Below are 19,757 nucleotides of genomic sequence, written 5' to 3' on the forward strand. Positions count from 1 at the left end.
AGCATGTAGAAATTTAAAGTTCCTCAAATGGAGAATATTAAGCAGAAAGTACAGAACCTAAACCTTCTAAACAGAACTTGAAATAAGTCTAAATTTGGGCAATGTTAGTTGTTTCAACACCACAATAATATTATTAAAATAATAGTAGTAACTTATTTAATAATTGTGCATTTGATTTCTAGAGTACAGCTTACTACTTGCATTCACCATATTATCAAGCATGATTATCCTAGTCGCTGGACTGCAGTTGTGGAGAAAATTGGATTTTATCTTCAGTCTGACAACAGTGCTTGTTGGCTTGGAATTCTTCTTTGTCTTTATCAACTTGTAAAAAACTATGAGTAAGTTTTTTCTACCATATGAAACAACAGAATTAATAAATTTGTGTGTATTATTTGTATTCTCTATGTATACTGTGACCATGTAGAATTGTGTGTGGGACTGTGCAGAGGTGATAGAAATCTAGTTTTAGAGAATATTCTTGAATACTTGCCATGCAGATGTTGGTTCATTTATCTTCTCCACTAAGAAATTACAGAAAGACTCTGTCTATGATTATGGCAACCCTTGTTTAGGGAAGAATTTTGATACGAGCGCAGTCATTGCGTGATTAACTAAGGTAACAGATGTGTTCATGATCTTAGTTGATCAAACACTTCAGCTGAGGCCAGCAACTGCTCATACTTGTTTAGCTTTCTGGTCAAGTCAACAAGGGTCGGTTTCACAAATCATGTAGGAATATGCACATTTCATTGTGTAACAATATGGGTGCAAGCAGGTCTCTCAAATTTGTTAAATTACTTATGTCTGTTATGACTTTGATAAAGATTTTACTGCTTGAGTTGTAGGAATATTTAGCTATTGAATTTTTTTTTCCCCTTAATGTGGAAGGTAAATATCTTGGGGCTTTTCAACAGGTTTTTTTTTTGCCCTTCAAATCCAGCCAGCAAGATCATATGGCTGCTCTTTGCATAGTTATTTTTTCTGGTCTTTTTCAATAGTGTCTTTTGTGGAAACTAGAAACGGAGTTTTCCTGAGCAACATTTAATCCTTATATTTAAGTTTCTATTTCAGAAAATACATGGAAACTATATTATTGAACAGGATTTTGGAGCTCAGTGTTCTGTAGCAATTTTTACAGAATATGCCATCTGGCAGCAGACTGAGTAGACTTTATCTTATATTTCTGCAAATTGGCACTCTTTTAAGAGGCTGAGCATTGATATTTAATATTAGTGAAAAGTCTGCTAAAAATGTATTAAAAAAAAAAACCCCAAAACAACAACAACCACCAAACCAAAACCCAACACCCCAACCCAGAAATCTCCCACAAGAGTCCAAGAGTATAATAGTATTAATTGCTTAATCAAAAAATAAAGCTGTATGGTGTTAAAGTGATATTTTACTTTGTTCTTATTGTCATCACCAGTATGGACAAGATCCTATTCTGCTGTGATAACTCTTGAGTCAATAAGGACTTTCTTCTTTGTAAGTTAAAATTTGGGGTGAAGATTTCAAAATGCAGCTTCATGTCCTTTCAGGAATTTTGAAATGTTTTGAGAAAGGAAATGGAGCCTTGTTTTCAGGATAGGCAAACTGGTGGACTGTCACCAGCATGGGAAGGTGCGAGCCACTATTTCAAGGCAGTTTGCAATCGAAGCTTGCTCAGAGTCCACCACATAGCCTTCCAGCCTACATTCTCTATCAGATAGTCAGATTTGGGCAAACTAAATGGTAAGATGTGAGAGACATCAGTGGTAAACTGAGAGACTTCACCATTTACTTTCTTCAATGTCAGTGAAGTAATCTAGGTTCTGGAAATATTTTGATTAATTATGAACTCTGATAAACGTATTTCTGGAATTTTACTGAGTAGCCCAGCATCTGCCGTTCTTGGCAATAAATGCGTACCTTTTGCTTGCAGTTTTTGTAGTGCTCTGATTGCTTTTCACTATAGTAATGGTGTGGCTGAACATGATGAAGAATTCAAAGTAAGTTGGCAGGAGTGCATTACCAGCAGAAAACTAATGTGGATATATAGTGGAGTAATGGATGCTCAGCGGTTTTCTAACTTGCCTTTTAACTGTAATGTTGTCTGACTATAGCTTTATTTCAAATTCTGTAACAAGAAATGGCTAGGTATTTTTTTTTAATCATATGTTGTTATGAATGGTAATATAACCTACTTGTGTCTACACTGGGGGAGCTGTGGACTTTTAAAACTCAAAAGCTACCTGAAATGTCTACAAAACTAGTTTGTTCTTATCTAAAGGTACAAGAAACCAGAGGAGCGGAGTCCTTTGATAGCAGCAATGCAACATTTTCTACCAGTTCTGAAGGATAGTTTCATTCAGCTCTTGAGTGATCCATCTGATCAGTCTGTTCTCATCCAGAAACAGATCTTCAAAATATTTTATGCCCTTGTCCAGGTAAAAAATAACTTTGTATGTACTTGATCAGTAATTTAATTTAAAGCATTATACTTTTCCTTAAAATAGTAAATGACAGAACTATTAACAATATTAGATTGCATCCAAATCATTTACCTAAACTACTCAACTGTGTTACAAATCACAGGTTTTTGGTATGCTTGATTGTGCTGTACTTTTACTTTTGTACAGTGCTATTCCTGGTGGCATTAGATAGAACTTATGCATGCCATCCTGTAAGGTAGAGTGTTTGCTAGGAAACAGATTATAAAATCAGTTTTCTAATGACATTGTAGAGGCCAGCCTACATAGAATTGCCAGTGTAAATGCAGCAGTTTGGAATGAACGGTTAATATGCTCTTAATTGCTTCAGAAATTGGTGTAACATCCATTTAAGTAGTGTCTTAGCATTGCATAAGCAGAGTGTATTTGAGTAAAGACCTCTAGCACTTTTGAGGATATTGAGGATATAGACTAGGTTGTGTTAAGTTCTTTAGCCTGGTTTTCCGAGACATTTGCTAATCTTTCATGGTAGCTAAGCGTAGACAAAGATTTGAAAGAGCTAAAATTCAAACTGAAAGTAACATTATTTTCATATTGCTTTATAATACATTTATCCTCCCCCCCCCTTTTTTTTTTTTTAAATAAGTACACATTACCTTTGGAGTTGATAAATCAGCAAAACCTGACTGAATGGATAGAAATCCTGAAGACTGTTGTCGATAGGGATGTACCAGCTGTAAGTGGCTTTTGGCTATTTATATCTTTAAGCTTAAATATTTTTCATTTGTTAGAATGTTAAGAAGTTTAGCTTTTTATTTCTGCATTCTTTTTTCTCAACTGATGCCAAGAAAATAAATTTTTAAGCTAAATAGGGTGTTTTAAACAGACTAGACAAATTTTGAAAATGTGTAGCTTGTATGGGAGTTCTGTTGTTTTCAAATTATAGCACAGCTTATTTTGGCTTCTTGTTTAAAGAATTTGTTGACCACTTATGCAGCCTATATCATGGAATTTATTTTTAGATATTCTGTACTATATACTTCTATTAAGCTAGAAGTGCAAGTGGCAGGTTAAAAACAAAATATGCTATATAGTTTTTCAAAATACATTTAATTTGAACTCTTTGTGAATAGTTGGTAAATAATATTCCCCCCTCCCCCCCCCCGCCCCTGGCCCCAAAAGGAAACACTTCAAGTTGATGAAGATGATAGACCTGAGTTGCCTTGGTGGAAATGCAAGAAGTGGGCTTTGCATATCTTAGCTAGACTTTTTGAGAGGTATGTTCTTTTCCATTATTATTTTTAAAAAACCAAGCAAGTCTTCAAGTCAGTAATATTGCTGCACCCTTGAATTTGCATACTTGCTTCTAATTCTAGGTATGGAAGCCCTGGTAATGTTTCCAAGGAGTACAATGAGTTTGCTGAAGTGTTCCTGAAGGCATTCGCTGTTGGTGTTCAGCAAGTAAGAAACACTGAATGTGTGGGGTATTAGGATAAGTTCAGAGTTAGTAGTGATTTCTTATTTCACTATTTTCTGAAAAGGCTTCTTGTTCTTCTTCATAGTTGTTTTTTTTTAAGTACATTGGTATGGAAAGCACTGAAGTCTATGGGTAAAATGAAAAGAATTATTAATATGCCACATAGGACAATCCACTGAAAATGGCCTATGCATCACTGATAATCTGTAAACAGAGTAAATGCTCTCATATAACAAGCCCTCAGGTGAGCTTCAGATAAATGCTATCAATTTTTCTCGTTCTGGAAGAGATAGGTATAATATTTATATGGTGTAGTTGACCTTCTTACCTACCCTTTTAACTCTGATGATACAGTTCTTCTTTCACTCAAAGTCAGTAAATACTAAGCTTTCTAGCCTTCTGCAAAAACCTGATCAAGCAGAGGCTTTCTTACAAACAGGTAAGTATGATGGTCGCTTTCCACTCATCTCCCTGTCTGGGGGTTGCCACTTCTGCAGGGTCTGTTACATGCAAAGCATCTTTTGGACTCTAGCAGTTTCTAACCTGATGTATTGATTTTATACTGAACTATCCTTCATTTACCTTTATTGGAGTAACTTCACGTTTCAGATAGTCCTACCACATGGCAGCAAGCTACAGGTTTTCCTGAAGGGACGGAATGGATTGGTAGGGCAGGAATTGTCATCTGCCTCTTATAGTGCATGTGTTTCAAGTCAGTAATCTGAACTTTTTGAATTAGCAAGAAAATTCTCATGAATATTAGGAAATTTTTGGATCTGTTTTTCAGCTCCTGGCTGTACTTTTGACTTCTGTTATTTTGAAACAAGTTTATTTATAAAAAAACTTCAGGTATTTTTTGTAAAATTGCCTTGTACTGGCCCACAAATCTGTTTGCATTAATATGATTAGGTTGTAAATGTAAATAGACTATTAATTTCTGAAAATCTCAGGGAGTAGAATGTTTTTTTTCAAAGCCTTTACTTTATTCAGAAGAACCGTTCTTAGTTCAGTTTCAGTTTTCTTAATTTTCATTCCTAATGAAAGTATAATGAATTACAGGACTTTAAAAGAGGAAAAGTAGGGAGAGTATCTCCTAAATACATGGTTTTTTAAAGGTCATCTGAAGTATTGAAAGGGAAAAGAACTTTTATCACATTGGGTGTTAGAAAATCTATCCCAACATTCTACTCAGACAAGTAGAGTCAGTGTCACCTTCTGAGGTGCTCATCTGTCACCTGTAAGTGACATCAGACAGATAATTATTACATGTTCTTTAAGACCTTACTGATCGCTTTGTACTTCCAAGATAAGGCAAAGTTCTGACAAAAGACTGTATGGGCAAAAAGTCTTTGAAAAAATAAATTTAAACAGTTGAACAAAATAATTCCATGTTTTTTCTTTTCATTTTCTTTCAATCAACTTTGATCCTTACTGCATCTAGGAAATGCCAAGAATTCAAGTCTTGCTTTTTAGCAATTTTCTTTAAAGACTTTAAAATGCTTACAGTTTCTTCCTATACAATAATGTAACTTGCTTAGAAATACAGATTATTTTTAAGGCACTGTCCTCTGTTTCTGTGCAGAAGATAAATCTTGGATGTATGCTCAAGAAATTGAATGCTTCAGATAAATGTTATGGAAGATTTTTGAACAGCATGTACTTCTTTACAAAAATTGGAAATCTGTGAAATACTGAAGAATACAAATTCTGATAGTATGCTTCACTGAGTTCTCTTTACTCTCCAAAGTGTATGCACCCTTTTACTGAAGGAGTATGTGGTGGGTTGACCCTGGTTGGATGCCAGGTGCCCACCAAAGCCGCTCTATCACTCCCCCTCCTCAGCTGGACGGGGGGAGAAAATATAACAAAAGGCTCGTGGGTCAAGATAAGGACAGTTTAATACAGTGATAGCAAAGGTCGCGCGTGCGAAAGCAAAGGAAAAAACAAATGATGTTATTCTCTACTTCCCATCAGCAGGCGATGTCTAGCCACTTCTCGGGAAGCAGGGCTTCAGTACGCGTAGTGGTTGCTCCGGAAGACAAAATGCCCCCCCCCTCCATCTCCCTTTACTTAGCTTTTATATCTGAGCTGACGTCATATGGTATGGAATATCTGTTTGGTTAGTTTAGGTCAGCTGTCCTGATTGTGTCCCCTCCCAAGATCTTGCCCTGCCCCAGCCTGCCATTGAGGGGAGGGCAAAAATGTTGGGGAGACAGCCTTGATGCTGTGCCAGCACTGCTCAGCAGTAGCCAAAACATTGGTGTGTTATCAACACCTTTCTAGCTACTGATGGCAGGGCACAGCCCTACGAGGGCTGCTATGGGGAGTATTAACTCCATCTCAGCCAGACCCAATACGATCTCCACCCCTTATTCCATACCATTTCCGTCCTGCTCGGGTCCCACATAATTTAATACAGATATCTTCTAACCATACTATTGTATTTAATTCTCATTACTGAAATCCTTTCTTACCAACACTTACAGCTGAAACTACATACTTAAATCACTTTTATACCCAACGTACAGATTTATACATTCTTACTAATTACTATCCCCTGTCCTTTAAGAGATAGATATTCCATGGGCTTCTGATCCTCGGTACCCCCGACTCCAAAACCCTAATGGTCGACCTCGGGTTTCTCCTGGTGTTTTCTGCCACAGGCTCCAGGTGAGACCATGCTCCCCAGCTGCAGTGTAGAGTATATTTTGTACATCTGGTCCTGTCTGGACAGGCCCAAGAGCTACTGCACGAGCTATTTCCTGTCTGATATGCTCAAAGGCTTGTTGTTGTTCAGGGCTCCATTCAAAATAGTTCTTTTTCCGCGTTACTCGATAGAGAGGGCTCACAAGCTGACTATAACCTGGAATATGCATTCTCCAGAACCCCACAAGCCCTAGGAAAGCTTGTGTTTCTTTCTTGTTAGCTGGTGGAGACATAGTTGCTATCTTGTTAACCACATCCATAGGGACATGAGGGCGTCCATCCTGCCATTTTATTCCCAAGAACTGAATCTCCTGTGCAGGTCCCTTGACCTTACTTTTCTTTATGGCGAAACCAGCTTTCAGAAGAATCTGAATTATTCTTTTTCCCTTCTCAAACACTTCTTCTGCCTCCTTGCCCCACACGATGATGTCATCTATGTATTGTAAATGTTCAGGGGCATCGCCTCGTTCCAGTGCTGTTTGGATTAATCCGTGACAAATGGTAGGGCTGTGCTTCCACCCCTGGGGCAGTCGATTCCAGGTGTATTGAACACCTCTCCATGTGAAAGCAAACTGTGGTCTGCACTCTGCTGCCAAAGGAATGGAGAAAAACGCATTGGCAATATCAATTGTAGCATACCACATGGCTGCCTTTGATGCCAGTTCATATTGGAGCTCTAACATGTCTGGTACAGCAGCACTCAGTGGCGGTGTCACTTCATTCAGGCCGCGATAATCTACTGTTAACCTCCATCCTCCATCAGACTTTTGCACTGGCCATATAGGAATATTAAAAGGTGAATGAGTCTTGCTAATGACTCCTTGGCTCTCTAGGTGATGAATCAGCTCATGGATGGGAGCCAGGGAGTCTCAGTTTGTCCGATATTGCCGCCGGTGCACCGTCCTGGTAGCAATTGGCACCTGCCGGTCTTCAACTTGCAGCAATCCCACAGTGAAGGGATCTTCCGAGAGGCCAGGCAGGGTAGATAGCTGTTTGATCTTCTCTGTATTTACAGTGGCTACACCAAAAGCCCATCAATACCCCTTTGGGTCTTTGAAGTACCCTCTCCTGAGGTAGTCTATGCCAAGGATACAAGGGGCCTCTGGGCCGGTCACAATGGGGTGCTTTTCCCACTTGTCCCCTGTCAAGCTCACTTCAGCCTCCAGTATAGTCAATTCTTGGCATCCCCCTGTCACTCCAGAAATCCAGATGGGTTCTGTGCCCCTGTATCCTGATGGCATCAGTGTACACTGTGCACCAGTGTCTACCAAAGCCTTATACTTCTGTGGGTCTGATGTGCCAGGCCATCGAATCCACACAGTCCAGTATATCCGGTCATCCCTTTCCTCCTCCTGGCCGAAGGCAGGGACCCTCTATTGCTGTTCCTCATCAGAATATTCACTGTCTGATCCTTGCAGTACCAGACCAGAAGTCCCCTCACCAGAATCAAGGGAGGTGGTTTCAGTTCTTCTGTGCTTGGAGGATCGCTGAGTGCTTTCTTGGGCCTCTACAGCAACTACGCTGACAGCCTTCTTCTTGGGTGACCCCTTCTTAACAGCTGTCTTCCCTCTCAGTTCACGTACGCGGGCTTCCAGCTTAAAGGTGCGTTCACCATCCCACTTCCTCATGTCCTCCCCTTGGTCACGCAGGAAGAACCAGAGTGTACCACGTGGCATGTGCCTTGGGCTCCCTTTCCCTCTGACTGGGGCAGGAGAGGACTGATTTCTTGGAACATCCCTAACAGCCAAGGCACTGTCCTGTAGGGATGAGGAGACACAGAGATTTTCCTCAAAGTTTTGGAGCCAAGACGACACTTTCTCCACAGTTGGTGTTTCCATATCTGGACAATACATTGCTGCCAAGCTGTTAGAATACGACGCTGGGGCACCTTGAATCACCTTTCACCACATGGCCTGTGTGCACAGGACATCCTCTGGATCTTTGGAGACTTCGTCATCATCTAGATCACTGTAGATGACTTCCACCACTGCTAACTCTCTCAGGTACTGGATGCCTTCATCTGCAGTAGTCCACTTTTCTGAGGAATTGACAAGATCTTCCTTGAATGGATATCTTGCCCTCACACTTGAGAGGAGCCGGCTCCAGAGACTGCAAACTGCTGCCTCTTTTCCAATTCCTCTTTCAATTCCCCGGTTTCTAGCGAGGGATCCCAGTTGTTGGGCTTCCTTGCCTTTCAGCTGCTGACTATCAGCCCCGTTATCCCAGCATCGGAGCAGCCAGGCAGCAATCCGCTCACCTGGCTGGCAGCTGTAATCTTTCCGCAAGTCCCGAAGTTCTGAGGACGTTAGGGACCGGGTAGTTTCTGCTTCCTGTTTAAGCTCCCTCACTCCTTCCTCCAATTTCTTTATCGAAGGACCAGCTTCTAGATCAAGCATTTCCTCTTCTTCTTCTTCCCTCACTAATTGATGGTATGGACCCGTTGATCTCCTTGTCCACTGTTTCCTTTTCACTACTGGGGCAATTACTGTAGTTGTTGTTGTTTGGGTCCCTATCTCGAGCATGGTGTCCTCAGATGCAGTCTGGGTCCCTGCCTCAACCATAGTCCTCTGAGAGTGTTGAACTATGGCCCGGTAGGCATAGACCAGGCCCCAGTACAGTGCGAGAAGCTGCTGGTTTTCATTGGGATAGGCAAGGCACCCTTCTATCAGGTGGCGTGTCAGTTTGCCAGGGTTACTTGCCTGTTCGGATGTAAAATCCCAGATTATGGGAGGTGATAACTGTCCTAGGAATCTGCCCAAATCCTTCCATCTACCCTGCCACCCAGGGACCGGTCGCTTGAGGGCACACTTCAGTATTGCCTCACCTAAAACTTGTCTTCTCTTATACCAGGATGAGACCAGATTCCACAATACCCATAATATGCCACCAGTATTAATTATTAGTATTAAACAGCTCACATAAGGGTGAACAGGGACCTCGGGAGCCTGCATAATAAAACCATTCACATCAATGCCTGGTAGGAAGAGGGAGATGTGTTCTCTCATCTCCTCCACAAGATAGCTCCCACAGCACAACAGAGCCATCAGTGCCAGGACAAAGCATGCAGCCATTATTTGCGTTAACATGTTCCCAAACTCAGCAAGCTAGAGATAAGCAAGCAGCTAACAAGCTCTGTGACCTGCACAGGAGCTTGCCACTTAATAACTAGCTATAGAACGCTTAATGCAAAACTGCCGTTGTTGAGCCCCACGTTGGGCGCCAAAAAGGACTGTGGTGGGTTGACCCTGGTTGGATGCCAGGTGCCCACCAAAGCCGCTCTATCACTCCCCCTCCTCAGCTGGAGGGGGGAGAAAATATAACAAAAGGCTCGTGGGTCAAGACAAGGACAGTTTAATACAGTGATAGCAAAGGTCGCGCGTGCGAAAGCAAAGGAAAAAACAAATGATGTTATTCTCTACTTCCCATCAGCAGGCGATGTCTAGCCACTTCTCGGGAAGCAGGGCTTCAGTACGCGTAGTGGTTGCTCCGGAAGACAAAATGCCCCCCCCCTCCATCTCCCTTTACTTAGCTTTTATATCTGAGCTGATGTCATATGGTATGGAATATCTGTTTGGTTAGTTTAGGTCAGCTGTCCTGATTGTGTCCCCTCCCAAGATCTTGCCCTGCCCCAGCCTGCCATTGAGGGGAGGGCAAAAATGTTGGGGAGACAGCCTTGATGCTGTGCCAGCACTGCTCAGCAGTAGCCAAAACATTGGTGTGTTATCAACACCTTTCTAGCTACTGATGGCAGGGCACAGCCCTACAAGGGCTGCTATGGGGAGTATTAACTCCATCTCAGCCAGACCCAATACAGAGTAATAGATAAATATATGGTATGTGTTTGCAGGTTGTTCAAGTATAAACTTGAAACATGCTGCTAATAATATTCTCATAATTACTTGTCATTGAGTATTCTTTTTATCTACTCTATATCTTTTTGTCATGTGCATGTCACCAGCTGCCCCCCCCCCCCGCCCAAAGAAGAAGAAGAAAAAAATTCCAGTACATTCGGCATTAGTTGTAGCTAAACTTTCTTAAGCTTGGCCAAAACAGGCTGAGCTGCCTCGCTGGAATACCTTGATTCTTATCCGTTGTGTTAGCAGCTGTTTTGCTCAAGACATTTCTCATTTTGAAAGACCTGATGAGCCAGAACAAAGCCCTGGTTGAACACTACTGTCTGGTTGTTCCTTGGCACAGTTGCAGAATGTTCTTTATTTGCCCTTGAGCCTCCATCCCACATTCTGCTTTTCCTCACTGCAATTCTTAAACCTTTTCTTAATCTTTTTAATTTCTTTACTTATTGCATCTGAATCGTGGAACTGCTTACATTTGTGGAAAGAGAGGACCAAAACACTTGTCCTAAGTAGTGTGGCTGCAAAGACCATTTGTTTAGACCTCAGCTTTGTCCTCATTTCCAACACTGTTCCCCACCCCTTTATTGACTATTAATGAATTTAGGCTTTTCTGTGTGCTGTCCTGTTACATTGAAGAATCTCTCTCTCTAAAAAAAGAAACTTCAGATCCTTCTAAAATTAAAATATACCAGCAAACTGGACCTTCTTGTATAAGGTTTTCCACAGAGAAGATTGTATTACTGTATGTTAAGTTCTAGTTTGCTGAAGACCCGGGATTACTGCTTATGCCTAGAACAAAGAAAACCAATTTATATTTTTTAAATCTTTCTGAGCTGCCACCATGGTGTGACTTAGGCCACAGAGCCTGTCTCAGATCCATGCATTATAAAAGTTCAGTATATGATGTTAATATAGTGATGGTAGTTTCTTTATTGCTTGTGTTGACATTTATAACGGAAGCCAGTCTTTAGAATGTCATGTACCTTGTGTAAAACTGCAAGAAATCCCAGTCCTCGTTAGTTTCCTGATTACTTCTGGAAGGATTGTGTGTAAGGCTTACCATCAAAGAAGTAAAATATGTTGCATAGTTGTTTACATGTTTAATCAATTTTGTTACGAGTTGGTTAGACTCTTTTTAATGATTAACATTCTTCTTAATTGTTCTAACTTCAAGAAGCATGTTAGTCTTACCAGGTATGCATGTTTTACTGATTTTGGAAGTTACAAACATCTGTCACTATTTTCGCAGAGAAGAATTTTCTCTTTCAGTTAGTTCACAAGAGACTAAAAAGGCATTTTGACATACGTATTCTTTGATAATCCTTGAAACAGCTGTAAGTCTGAACATTTGCTCTCTTTTCCTTTCCTACTCTAATTCAGTATCTAATGCCACCAAAGCCTTGTACTCCTCTTTAAACTCAAGCGCGAGGCATCTCCTTTGGGAGAGATGCTTCAGTAGTTGTGTAATGTTATCAGTGGAATTACTTTTCAAAATAATGAATCTCATTTTCCCAAAATGTTTTCTTGGTGATATTACAGATTGATAGATATCGGTTCCTTCAGTTTTGGATTTTAAAACATTGTTGTTCTATGTGAAGAATTAAATGAAACCCTGGAAATGGGATTTTTCATTTCTCTCCAGTTGGTGCTGCTGCTCTTGAAGGTGCAGTGTTACTAGTGGCCTGGATTGGACTACAAGGAAATCCCCTTGCATTACCCATACCAAACTTTCCAGTGAGCTGGAAATTAATTACTAGTAATGGTCCCATGTCCATTCCATCTCCTTATTTGTGGAAAGCCATGGACTTGAACAAACGTAAATCCCTGTTGTCCTGGTTTCGGCTGGGATAGAGTTAATGTCTTCCTAGTAGCTGGTGCAGTGCTATGTTTTGAGTTCAGTATGAGAAGAATGTTGATAACACACTGATGTCTTCGGTTGTTGCTCAGTAGTGTTTAGTCTAAAGTCAAGGATTTTTCAGCTTCTCATGCCCAGCCAGCGAGAAAGCCGGAGGGGCACAAGGAGTTGGCGCAGGACACAGCCAGGACAGCTGACCCAAACTGGCCAACGGTGTATTCCATACCATGGGACGTCCCATCCAGTATATAAAATGGGGGGAGTGGGGGCAGGGGGGATTGCCGCTCGATTAGCTGGGTGTCGATCGGTGGGTGGTGAGCAATTGCACTGCGCATCATTTGTATATTCCAATCCTTTTATTATTACTGCTGTCATTTTATTAGTGTTATCATTATTAGTTGCTTCTTTTCTGTTCTATCAAACCGTTCTTATCTCAACCCATGAGTTTTACTTCTTTTCCCATTTTCCCCCCCATCCCACTGGATGGGGGGGGGGGGTGAGTGAGTGGCTGTGTGGTGCGTAGTTGCTGGTTGGGGTTAAACCATGACACCTGTGAATAGCTCTGAATGCCACCTCAGGAGAAGAATTGAGGCCAGAAGGGGAAAGCTGGTTCCCTTTCCCTTTTCCAAGGGGAAAGGCTGGTTCATCGTTCTTCATACACATACGTTCTTCATACAGCGTTGTTGCTGTAAGGCTGCACATAGGCAAGAATCAGTAGACTGCGTGATTGTAGAGTATTTTACCAGTCCGCTGTTTGGGCATGAATTTCTGCCCCCAGAGAGTCGTAAGATGTAATAATAAACCTTGGACAGAAAGGACTGCTGTACCATGTTGGTGATGAATTAGCATGTATGTTTTGTCTTATTAAAGGATTGTATTTTTAAAAGATGTGCAGCACCTTCTATGAGCTGCAAATTGCCTTATAAAATTAACAATGACATTTAGTAGAAGGATTAGTCAGTACCCATTTTAGTCTAATGAATAAATAGGGGTTGTTTTTGTTGGATTTAGAGGGGTTCTCATATAGGATTGTGAGATAGGGTAGAATTCTTGTGGTTAAATGGTCTGTGCTCAGTATAAACTATTGATGAGATCTGATTTTTCTAGGTGTTGCTGAAGGTGTTGTATCAATACAAGGAAAAGCAGTACATGGCTCCTAGAGTTCTGCAGCAAACACTGAATTATATCAATCAAGGAGTGTCACACGCAGTCACCTGGAAGAATCTGAAACCTCATATTCAAGTAAACCATTTTGGGGGTTTAATACTTGGATGACTCAGTCATATATTAGTCAGTCTGTTGTATAGTGTTTCTATCCTTGGTAGAATTCAAGTTTTAGGGACCTCTGTTATAAATTGCTGGTGGAAGGAATTTAAGCGTGTTTGTTGAAGGTTACCTTGATACATGAGCAAAGCTAGCTAATTGCTTTTTTTGCTGTCAGTCCTTTGTGCTTTAACATATTAAGGATTACAGCATAACACAGCAACACAACAAATTTGGAGATGCTGTTAACTACTGAATTTATGACATTGAATCATCTCCACATACCATTATCCAAAGCAAATCTAATAGCTTGCGCTGTGTTGTAGCTCTGCCTTAAGTTAAAAGATCTATTTGTTGTACGGTAGCACATAAAATCCACTATGTCCAAATAGTTTTAGAATGTTACCATTTTATGTGAGAAGTGAGAGGATGAACAATCTGTGAAATGCAGGATGGAATACAGAGATTGATTTAGTAGTGCTAGCCTGTTTTCAACTTTTTCTTTATTGCAGGGAATTATCCAAGATGTTATTTTTCCATTGATGTGCTATACAGATGCTGATGAAGAGCTTTGGCAAGAAGATCCGTATGAATATATTCGCATGAAATTTGGTGAGAATTTGAAATCTGCTCATGTTAAAATATGACTTCACACGAAGATGGGATTTTTTGTAGTTTTTGTGAAAATAAGAGATGGCTTTAATCTTTTAAAAGGGGAAAAAAACCCAAACAGTTTGTATTATCCAAACAATATAACTTCATATAGTTAACTTTTGGTTATACTGGTGGAAATGACAGATAACATATGACAGTCAGCAATGACACAGGTGTTTCTGCACTTGAAAAAGTAGCTAATTTTGACAGTTACAAAGTTTTTGTTTTAAGTCTAATTGTCCAGGTTTTGCTAACCATAAGTACATAAATTTAATGTTATTAAAAGTTTATGCTTTACAACAGCTATTATTTCAGGCCCTGGAGTTTTTACAATCTTAAGTAATTTCACACGTGGCACAGTACAGAACAGATTTACCGTAATGGTAAATGACATTATGAAGTAAGCCTAGCATTCCAGACTTTTCTAATTTCACCTCCTGTGGCTTGCTACTTTGTTGTTGGGGTTTACTATTAAGTCTATGCAGTCCTGTCAGGCTGGGGAAGAAAGAAGATACTTCATACTTCCTGAACAAATTCTTCCTTCCACTAGGACTTTTATGTGGCTAGAACAAGGAATCTTGATGGGTTTGGGAGTTTCTTATCCCTCAGGTCAAAGGCAGACCTGTAAACAGTACAGTTATTATACAAGGCTCTGATAATCCTCTTCTGCAGAAAAATAAGAAACTGAGCATTTTTAACTCAATTATGTATGCTTACCTGTACAGCAAATGGAATATATGTTAAAAATTGACTGCTGTGTCTGCTTCTACTGTTACAAAAGATTTATCTTAAAAATAAGGAAGACATACAATTTCAAATTAGACATGTAGAGCCAGTGATCACAAAAAAGGTGAAACATACATATTGGGAATCTCCAACCATGTGTTACTGGTTTTTGGTCTTGGAACATCTGTAGTAAGAAAGCATGATTAACCACCTGGAAAAAAAGGAAATTTTTTTCTCTTTTATTTCATATTAAATCATTAGATTACATTAGGATCATGAACTGTAGTAAAGGATGAAAATTTATAGCTGTTATATGTTTACTTAATAGATGTATTTGAAGACTTCATTTCTCCAACAACTGCTGCTCAGACATTATTGTTTACATCATGTAGTAAAAGGAAAGAGGTAAACTATTCAAGCATTTTACTTCAATACAATGTTAAGTAGATTTAGTTTATAGTCTCCATTTGCTGAAAGAACTACTAATAAAAGTTTTACTTCTCTGCTCTCTGTCATATCATAGTACACTAAAATTTATCACTTCTCTCGAATTTATTTTGCACTGGTCTAAAATCACACATTTTATTGTGATTTTTTTTGTATTTGCCAGTTCCCCTATGACCTATCTATCAAGAATGTTGTGTGTTTATAACAAAGACATAAAACATTACCCAATTCCAGACTTGGAGCAGATTATTAGATTTAAACATTTCAGAGCACTGAGAATGGTACCTGAGATGATTAATTGAAATACTTTGACTAACCTTACATGTAATCTAGGTCTTGCAGAAGACAATGGGCTTTTGTTATCAGATCCTTACGGAGCCAAATGCTGACCCTCGTAAGAAAGATGGTGCTTTACATATGATCGGTTCTTTGGCTGAAATTCTTCTAAAAGTAAGCATAACAAATCTGGTGGTTCTTCTGGTTCTTTTTTTTTTTCCTCCTTTCCTTTCTTTCACATATACTGTCTCAGAAGAAATGAGAATAGCTCTTTGAGTTTACAAGTTTTTGAATAACTGCCAGTTGTTTTTAAAGCTGTTGAACTTAATTGTTTTGGTTTTGTTGCCAGCTTAATTACAGAAGTTTTATTAGGTCATGTTCAAGTTCAGATTATTGTTTTAAGTTCCTTGAAGTTCTCTGCCTCTGGTAAGAATTGCTACACCTTTTCCTGTGCTACACTTAACTACATTCCCTTTTTTTGTGGAAGAAAGGAAAAAAAAATCCATCCAGTGAGAGGCTGTTGATTTAATGAGACCTTTTCTGTGTGTAGAAGAGAGAAAATAAAGTGAAATTAGCAACCTTGCTCAATTAGAATGGTAGCAAAAAAGAGGCAGGGCATGGACTTGTATTTGAACCACAGCTCTGAGAAGTTTCCCTGACTACTTTTGCTTTTGATGCTAGAGTAATGTATTGCCAAGCAAAGGGTTTTTATAGGAGTCAAAAAATTATAGGAAAAAAAGTGTCACTATTTTGATTGAAAATTATAAAAGTACGATCCAAGTTTAATTACTAATACGGGATTTCATTGTTGCTTAATGGACTTTTATTAAAGGGGAAAGTTAAAAGTGAGGGTTTTGTTATGCTGTTCACACTTGTGACTTTTTTACTGGATTAGAAATGCATTTTTATATAAAGTTTTAAACTGATGTGTTTCTATTCATATTCTGACAGAAGAAGATATATAAAGATCAGATGGAATATATGTTGCAGAATCATGTGTTCCCTCTCTTCAGCAGTGAGCTGGGTTACATGAGAGCACGGGTAAGAAAGTGTAAGATTTACTATTAAGATACACCGTTCCAACTGAAGAGTTCAGGAATACTCTTTAAGTTTTTCCCTCTAACAAATGCACTCCTTTCTGCACCTTTTCTGTGATAAATTTTATGCTTATTTCAGATATTAGTATCAGTCCTTATGTATGATTACAGATAGCTACTATGTAGTTCTAAAATGGCTGCAGAATTGTGTGCATAGTTTTCCATCTGTGTCTGGTGGTATGGTCTATTTGTGTTTTGCATTTAGACTGTACTGCTCACACAAAACCTGTGGCCAAAGATGAACTTGAGATCATAGTACTGGTCTAGTGATGTCTGAAAGACAAGCCTCCCACTGGCCAGCCTCCACACTCTCAAACATCTTCATCTGTTAAAAAAAGTTTTACGGTATCTTTATTCAACAGTAATTGTACTTCAGATTTAATGATTCGTGTAGGTTATGGGTATACAAGTAGTTGATAATCCCGTTTGTATGTTTCGTAACTATGAATTTGTTCAATGTCTTTTTTTCAGGCTTGTTGGGTTCTTCATTATTTTTGTGAAGTCAAATTTAAGAGTGACCAGAATCTCCAGACAGCCTTAGAACTCACAAGACGGTGTCTGATAGATGATAGGGAAATGCCTGTGAAAGTGGAGGCTGCAATAGCACTTCAAGTTCTGATCAGTAATCAAGAGAAAGGTAGCCCTCTTTTCTTAAAGCTACAACAAACTTTAATGGAATAGGTATTAATATTGCGATGTTCAGAGACTTGTTCTCTTCTTTCCTGATGTTAATTTACTTCTTGCAATTGTAATTTGTAATCACTTATTGTAATTTTCCAGCCGGAAAATTTTATATTTTTCATAAATGACATTATCACAACTTCATGGTACAATAAATACAGTTTTACAGCACCTACTCATTGAATCAGAAATACAGTGGCAATATAAGCATATCTGTCTTGGCATACATTCATTCATGTGGTTTTTTTTTTGTTTTTTTTTAAGTTGTCTTTATCCTGGCAGGCTTTACATTGGTTAGTATTCCTGAAGCTGGGATAAAAGCCCCAAAGCAAACATAAATTCTATATCAAATACTTTGGCTAATTTGACAAAAAGGCATACATACCCGTTCCTGTTCAATCAAAATTTGCATTGATAAGTAATCTTGCATTCTGTAAAGACTGTAGAACTCTGGTTTTCATACTTCAGTTGTGATCACCTTGGTATACATTTTTATTAAAAAATATTCTGAATGTTAGTATTGCTATAATGATTTATACTACCCACATTTTTGGTATGTTAATGCCAAAGCACTAAATATTAATGAAGTATATATTGACTTTCTTATACTGATACTGTAGTTTTGTAAGAATGTCAATTCAAATATTTCCATTTGTTTTACAGCTAAAGAATATATTACTCCATTCATTAGACCTGTAATGCAAGCTTTACTTCATATTATAAGAGAGACTGAAAATGATGATCTTACTAATGTGATTCAGAAGATGATCTGTGAATATAGTGAAGAAGTTACCCCAATTGCAGTAGAAATGACACAACATTTGGTAAGACTTTCTGGTGACTTAGGAAGATGTTTAATACGTGAAAGATTGGTATTTAAAACTAAGGTAGTTGTCCATTGATTAATATCTGTTGTTACTCCAGTCTGCTTAAGTGCATTGATACAAGTAATTTTCTTCTACATTTAGACAGTTTTTTCTCAGAAATGGCTTCATCGCTTGAACTAAACAGAAATTTCTAAGAATGATTGTAGAAATGTTTGAGAAATCTTTGGACATATTTTCTCCTGGTAGTGTTGTTAATGAATTTTGGTAGCACATTTTAGGTAGTCTCTACAATGTGACTTAGGTTTTCTGTTTTAAAATGGAAAATTAAAGAGCAGATTTTCAATAAAAAACTTGGTGTGAAAATAATGTTATGTTGTATGTAAATGTGAAAATAAAATGGCATCTGCAGGAGAAATTCAGAGCTTGAGTGGCGATATCTAGCAAGTTGTACTAATGGTTTCAAAAGCGGAGGTCAGGTCAGTGCTTTCCTATTAAAGGCCCTTGCCTTGGAGTTACAACTAAATTGTTTGCATGTCCTCTGTGGGAATGCCTGCAAAGTGGTCCAGTCTAGTTCCGCTACCAATTAAACCTTGTGTCAGAAAAACTTACTCGTAGGAAATGTATTCTTTTGCATGGAAAGTAATGTCATTTATATCTTTTTGTTCATGAATGGATAAAGGGTGACAGCTCAAATGGCTTAACGTTCAAATTTTATCAGTCTTGAAAACAAACTCTGGAATGGAGTAGTCACCTTCTAATATTCATACACTTTTTCTTAGCAGAAGTCGTCCTTAAGTTGTGTAGAATACCAGACTTGCACCATCGTTTTTCATCTCCAAGCATGTCCTCATTAAATGACGTATTTATGGGTTGTTTTGCTATTACATGCAGGCAATGACATTTAACCAGGTGATCCAGACTGGACCAGATGAAGAGGGCAGTGATGACAAGGCCGTGACAGCAATGGGAATCTTAAATACCATTGATACACTTCTCAGTGTAGTTGAAGATCACAAGGAAGTAAGTAAAAATTACTTTAAAGCTAATATGTATTGTCCAAGACACTGAAAGTCTGTTGTAGTTCCAGTGTTCCTGACATTGTTATCTGAAAAAGTGTCCTTTTCAGCCAAAAATATCTTAAGCTGGAAAACAGTGAAGTACTTATCATGCAACAGAGTTGTAACAGAGTGGGTCACATTTCTAACACAATGCTTGTAGTTATAGACCATAAATGTTGCCACAGTACGTCTCGTAAGAATCCAGGTTCTTGTTCAAATACGTGGAAGCAACTTGTCTGTAACAGATGGAACTGTCAGCTCATCTGGAAAAACCCATCTGATTTGATGAGGTCTGCCCTTCAAAGAAAATAGATAAAACTTCAGTTAGCTTTGAACATTGACTGCTGACTTAGTTTGCTTTCTGCAACAGAATCAATGTCTGTACATACAGCTGTTGTGGCTAT

General features: G+C 38.9%; 1 protein-coding gene and 1 non-coding gene across 2 annotated transcripts in view; both read left to right on the forward strand.

The window, feature by feature from the left end:
• Positions 1-19,757, forward strand: part of IPO7 (importin 7) — a 42,374-nt gene that overhangs the window by 11,250 nt on the left and 11,367 nt on the right. The window contains exons 4-16 of the mRNA XM_075048054.1: positions 183-341; positions 2,273-2,429; positions 3,079-3,168; positions 3,615-3,709; positions 3,809-3,893; positions 13,432-13,566; positions 14,100-14,199; positions 15,296-15,372; positions 15,748-15,864; positions 16,642-16,731; positions 17,259-17,424; positions 18,132-18,292; positions 19,187-19,315. Of these exons, the coding sequence (XP_074904155.1) occupies positions 183-341; positions 2,273-2,429; positions 3,079-3,168; positions 3,615-3,709; positions 3,809-3,893; positions 13,432-13,566; positions 14,100-14,199; positions 15,296-15,372; positions 15,748-15,864; positions 16,642-16,731; positions 17,259-17,424; positions 18,132-18,292; positions 19,187-19,315 (1,561 nt within the window). The remainder of the gene's footprint in view (positions 1-182; positions 342-2,272; positions 2,430-3,078; positions 3,169-3,614; positions 3,710-3,808; positions 3,894-13,431; positions 13,567-14,099; positions 14,200-15,295; positions 15,373-15,747; positions 15,865-16,641; positions 16,732-17,258; positions 17,425-18,131; positions 18,293-19,186; positions 19,316-19,757) is intronic.
• LOC142040651 (small nucleolar RNA SNORA23) lies at positions 16,927-17,108 on the forward strand. The gene has a single exon (XR_012653248.1). It is a non-coding gene; the product is annotated as a small nucleolar RNA SNORA23 (small nucleolar RNA).

The sequence above is a fragment of the Buteo buteo genome, chromosome 16 (assembly GCF_964188355.1).
Source record: "Buteo buteo chromosome 16, bButBut1.hap1.1, whole genome shotgun sequence".
Taxonomy (NCBI): domain Eukaryota; kingdom Metazoa; phylum Chordata; class Aves; order Accipitriformes; family Accipitridae; genus Buteo; species Buteo buteo.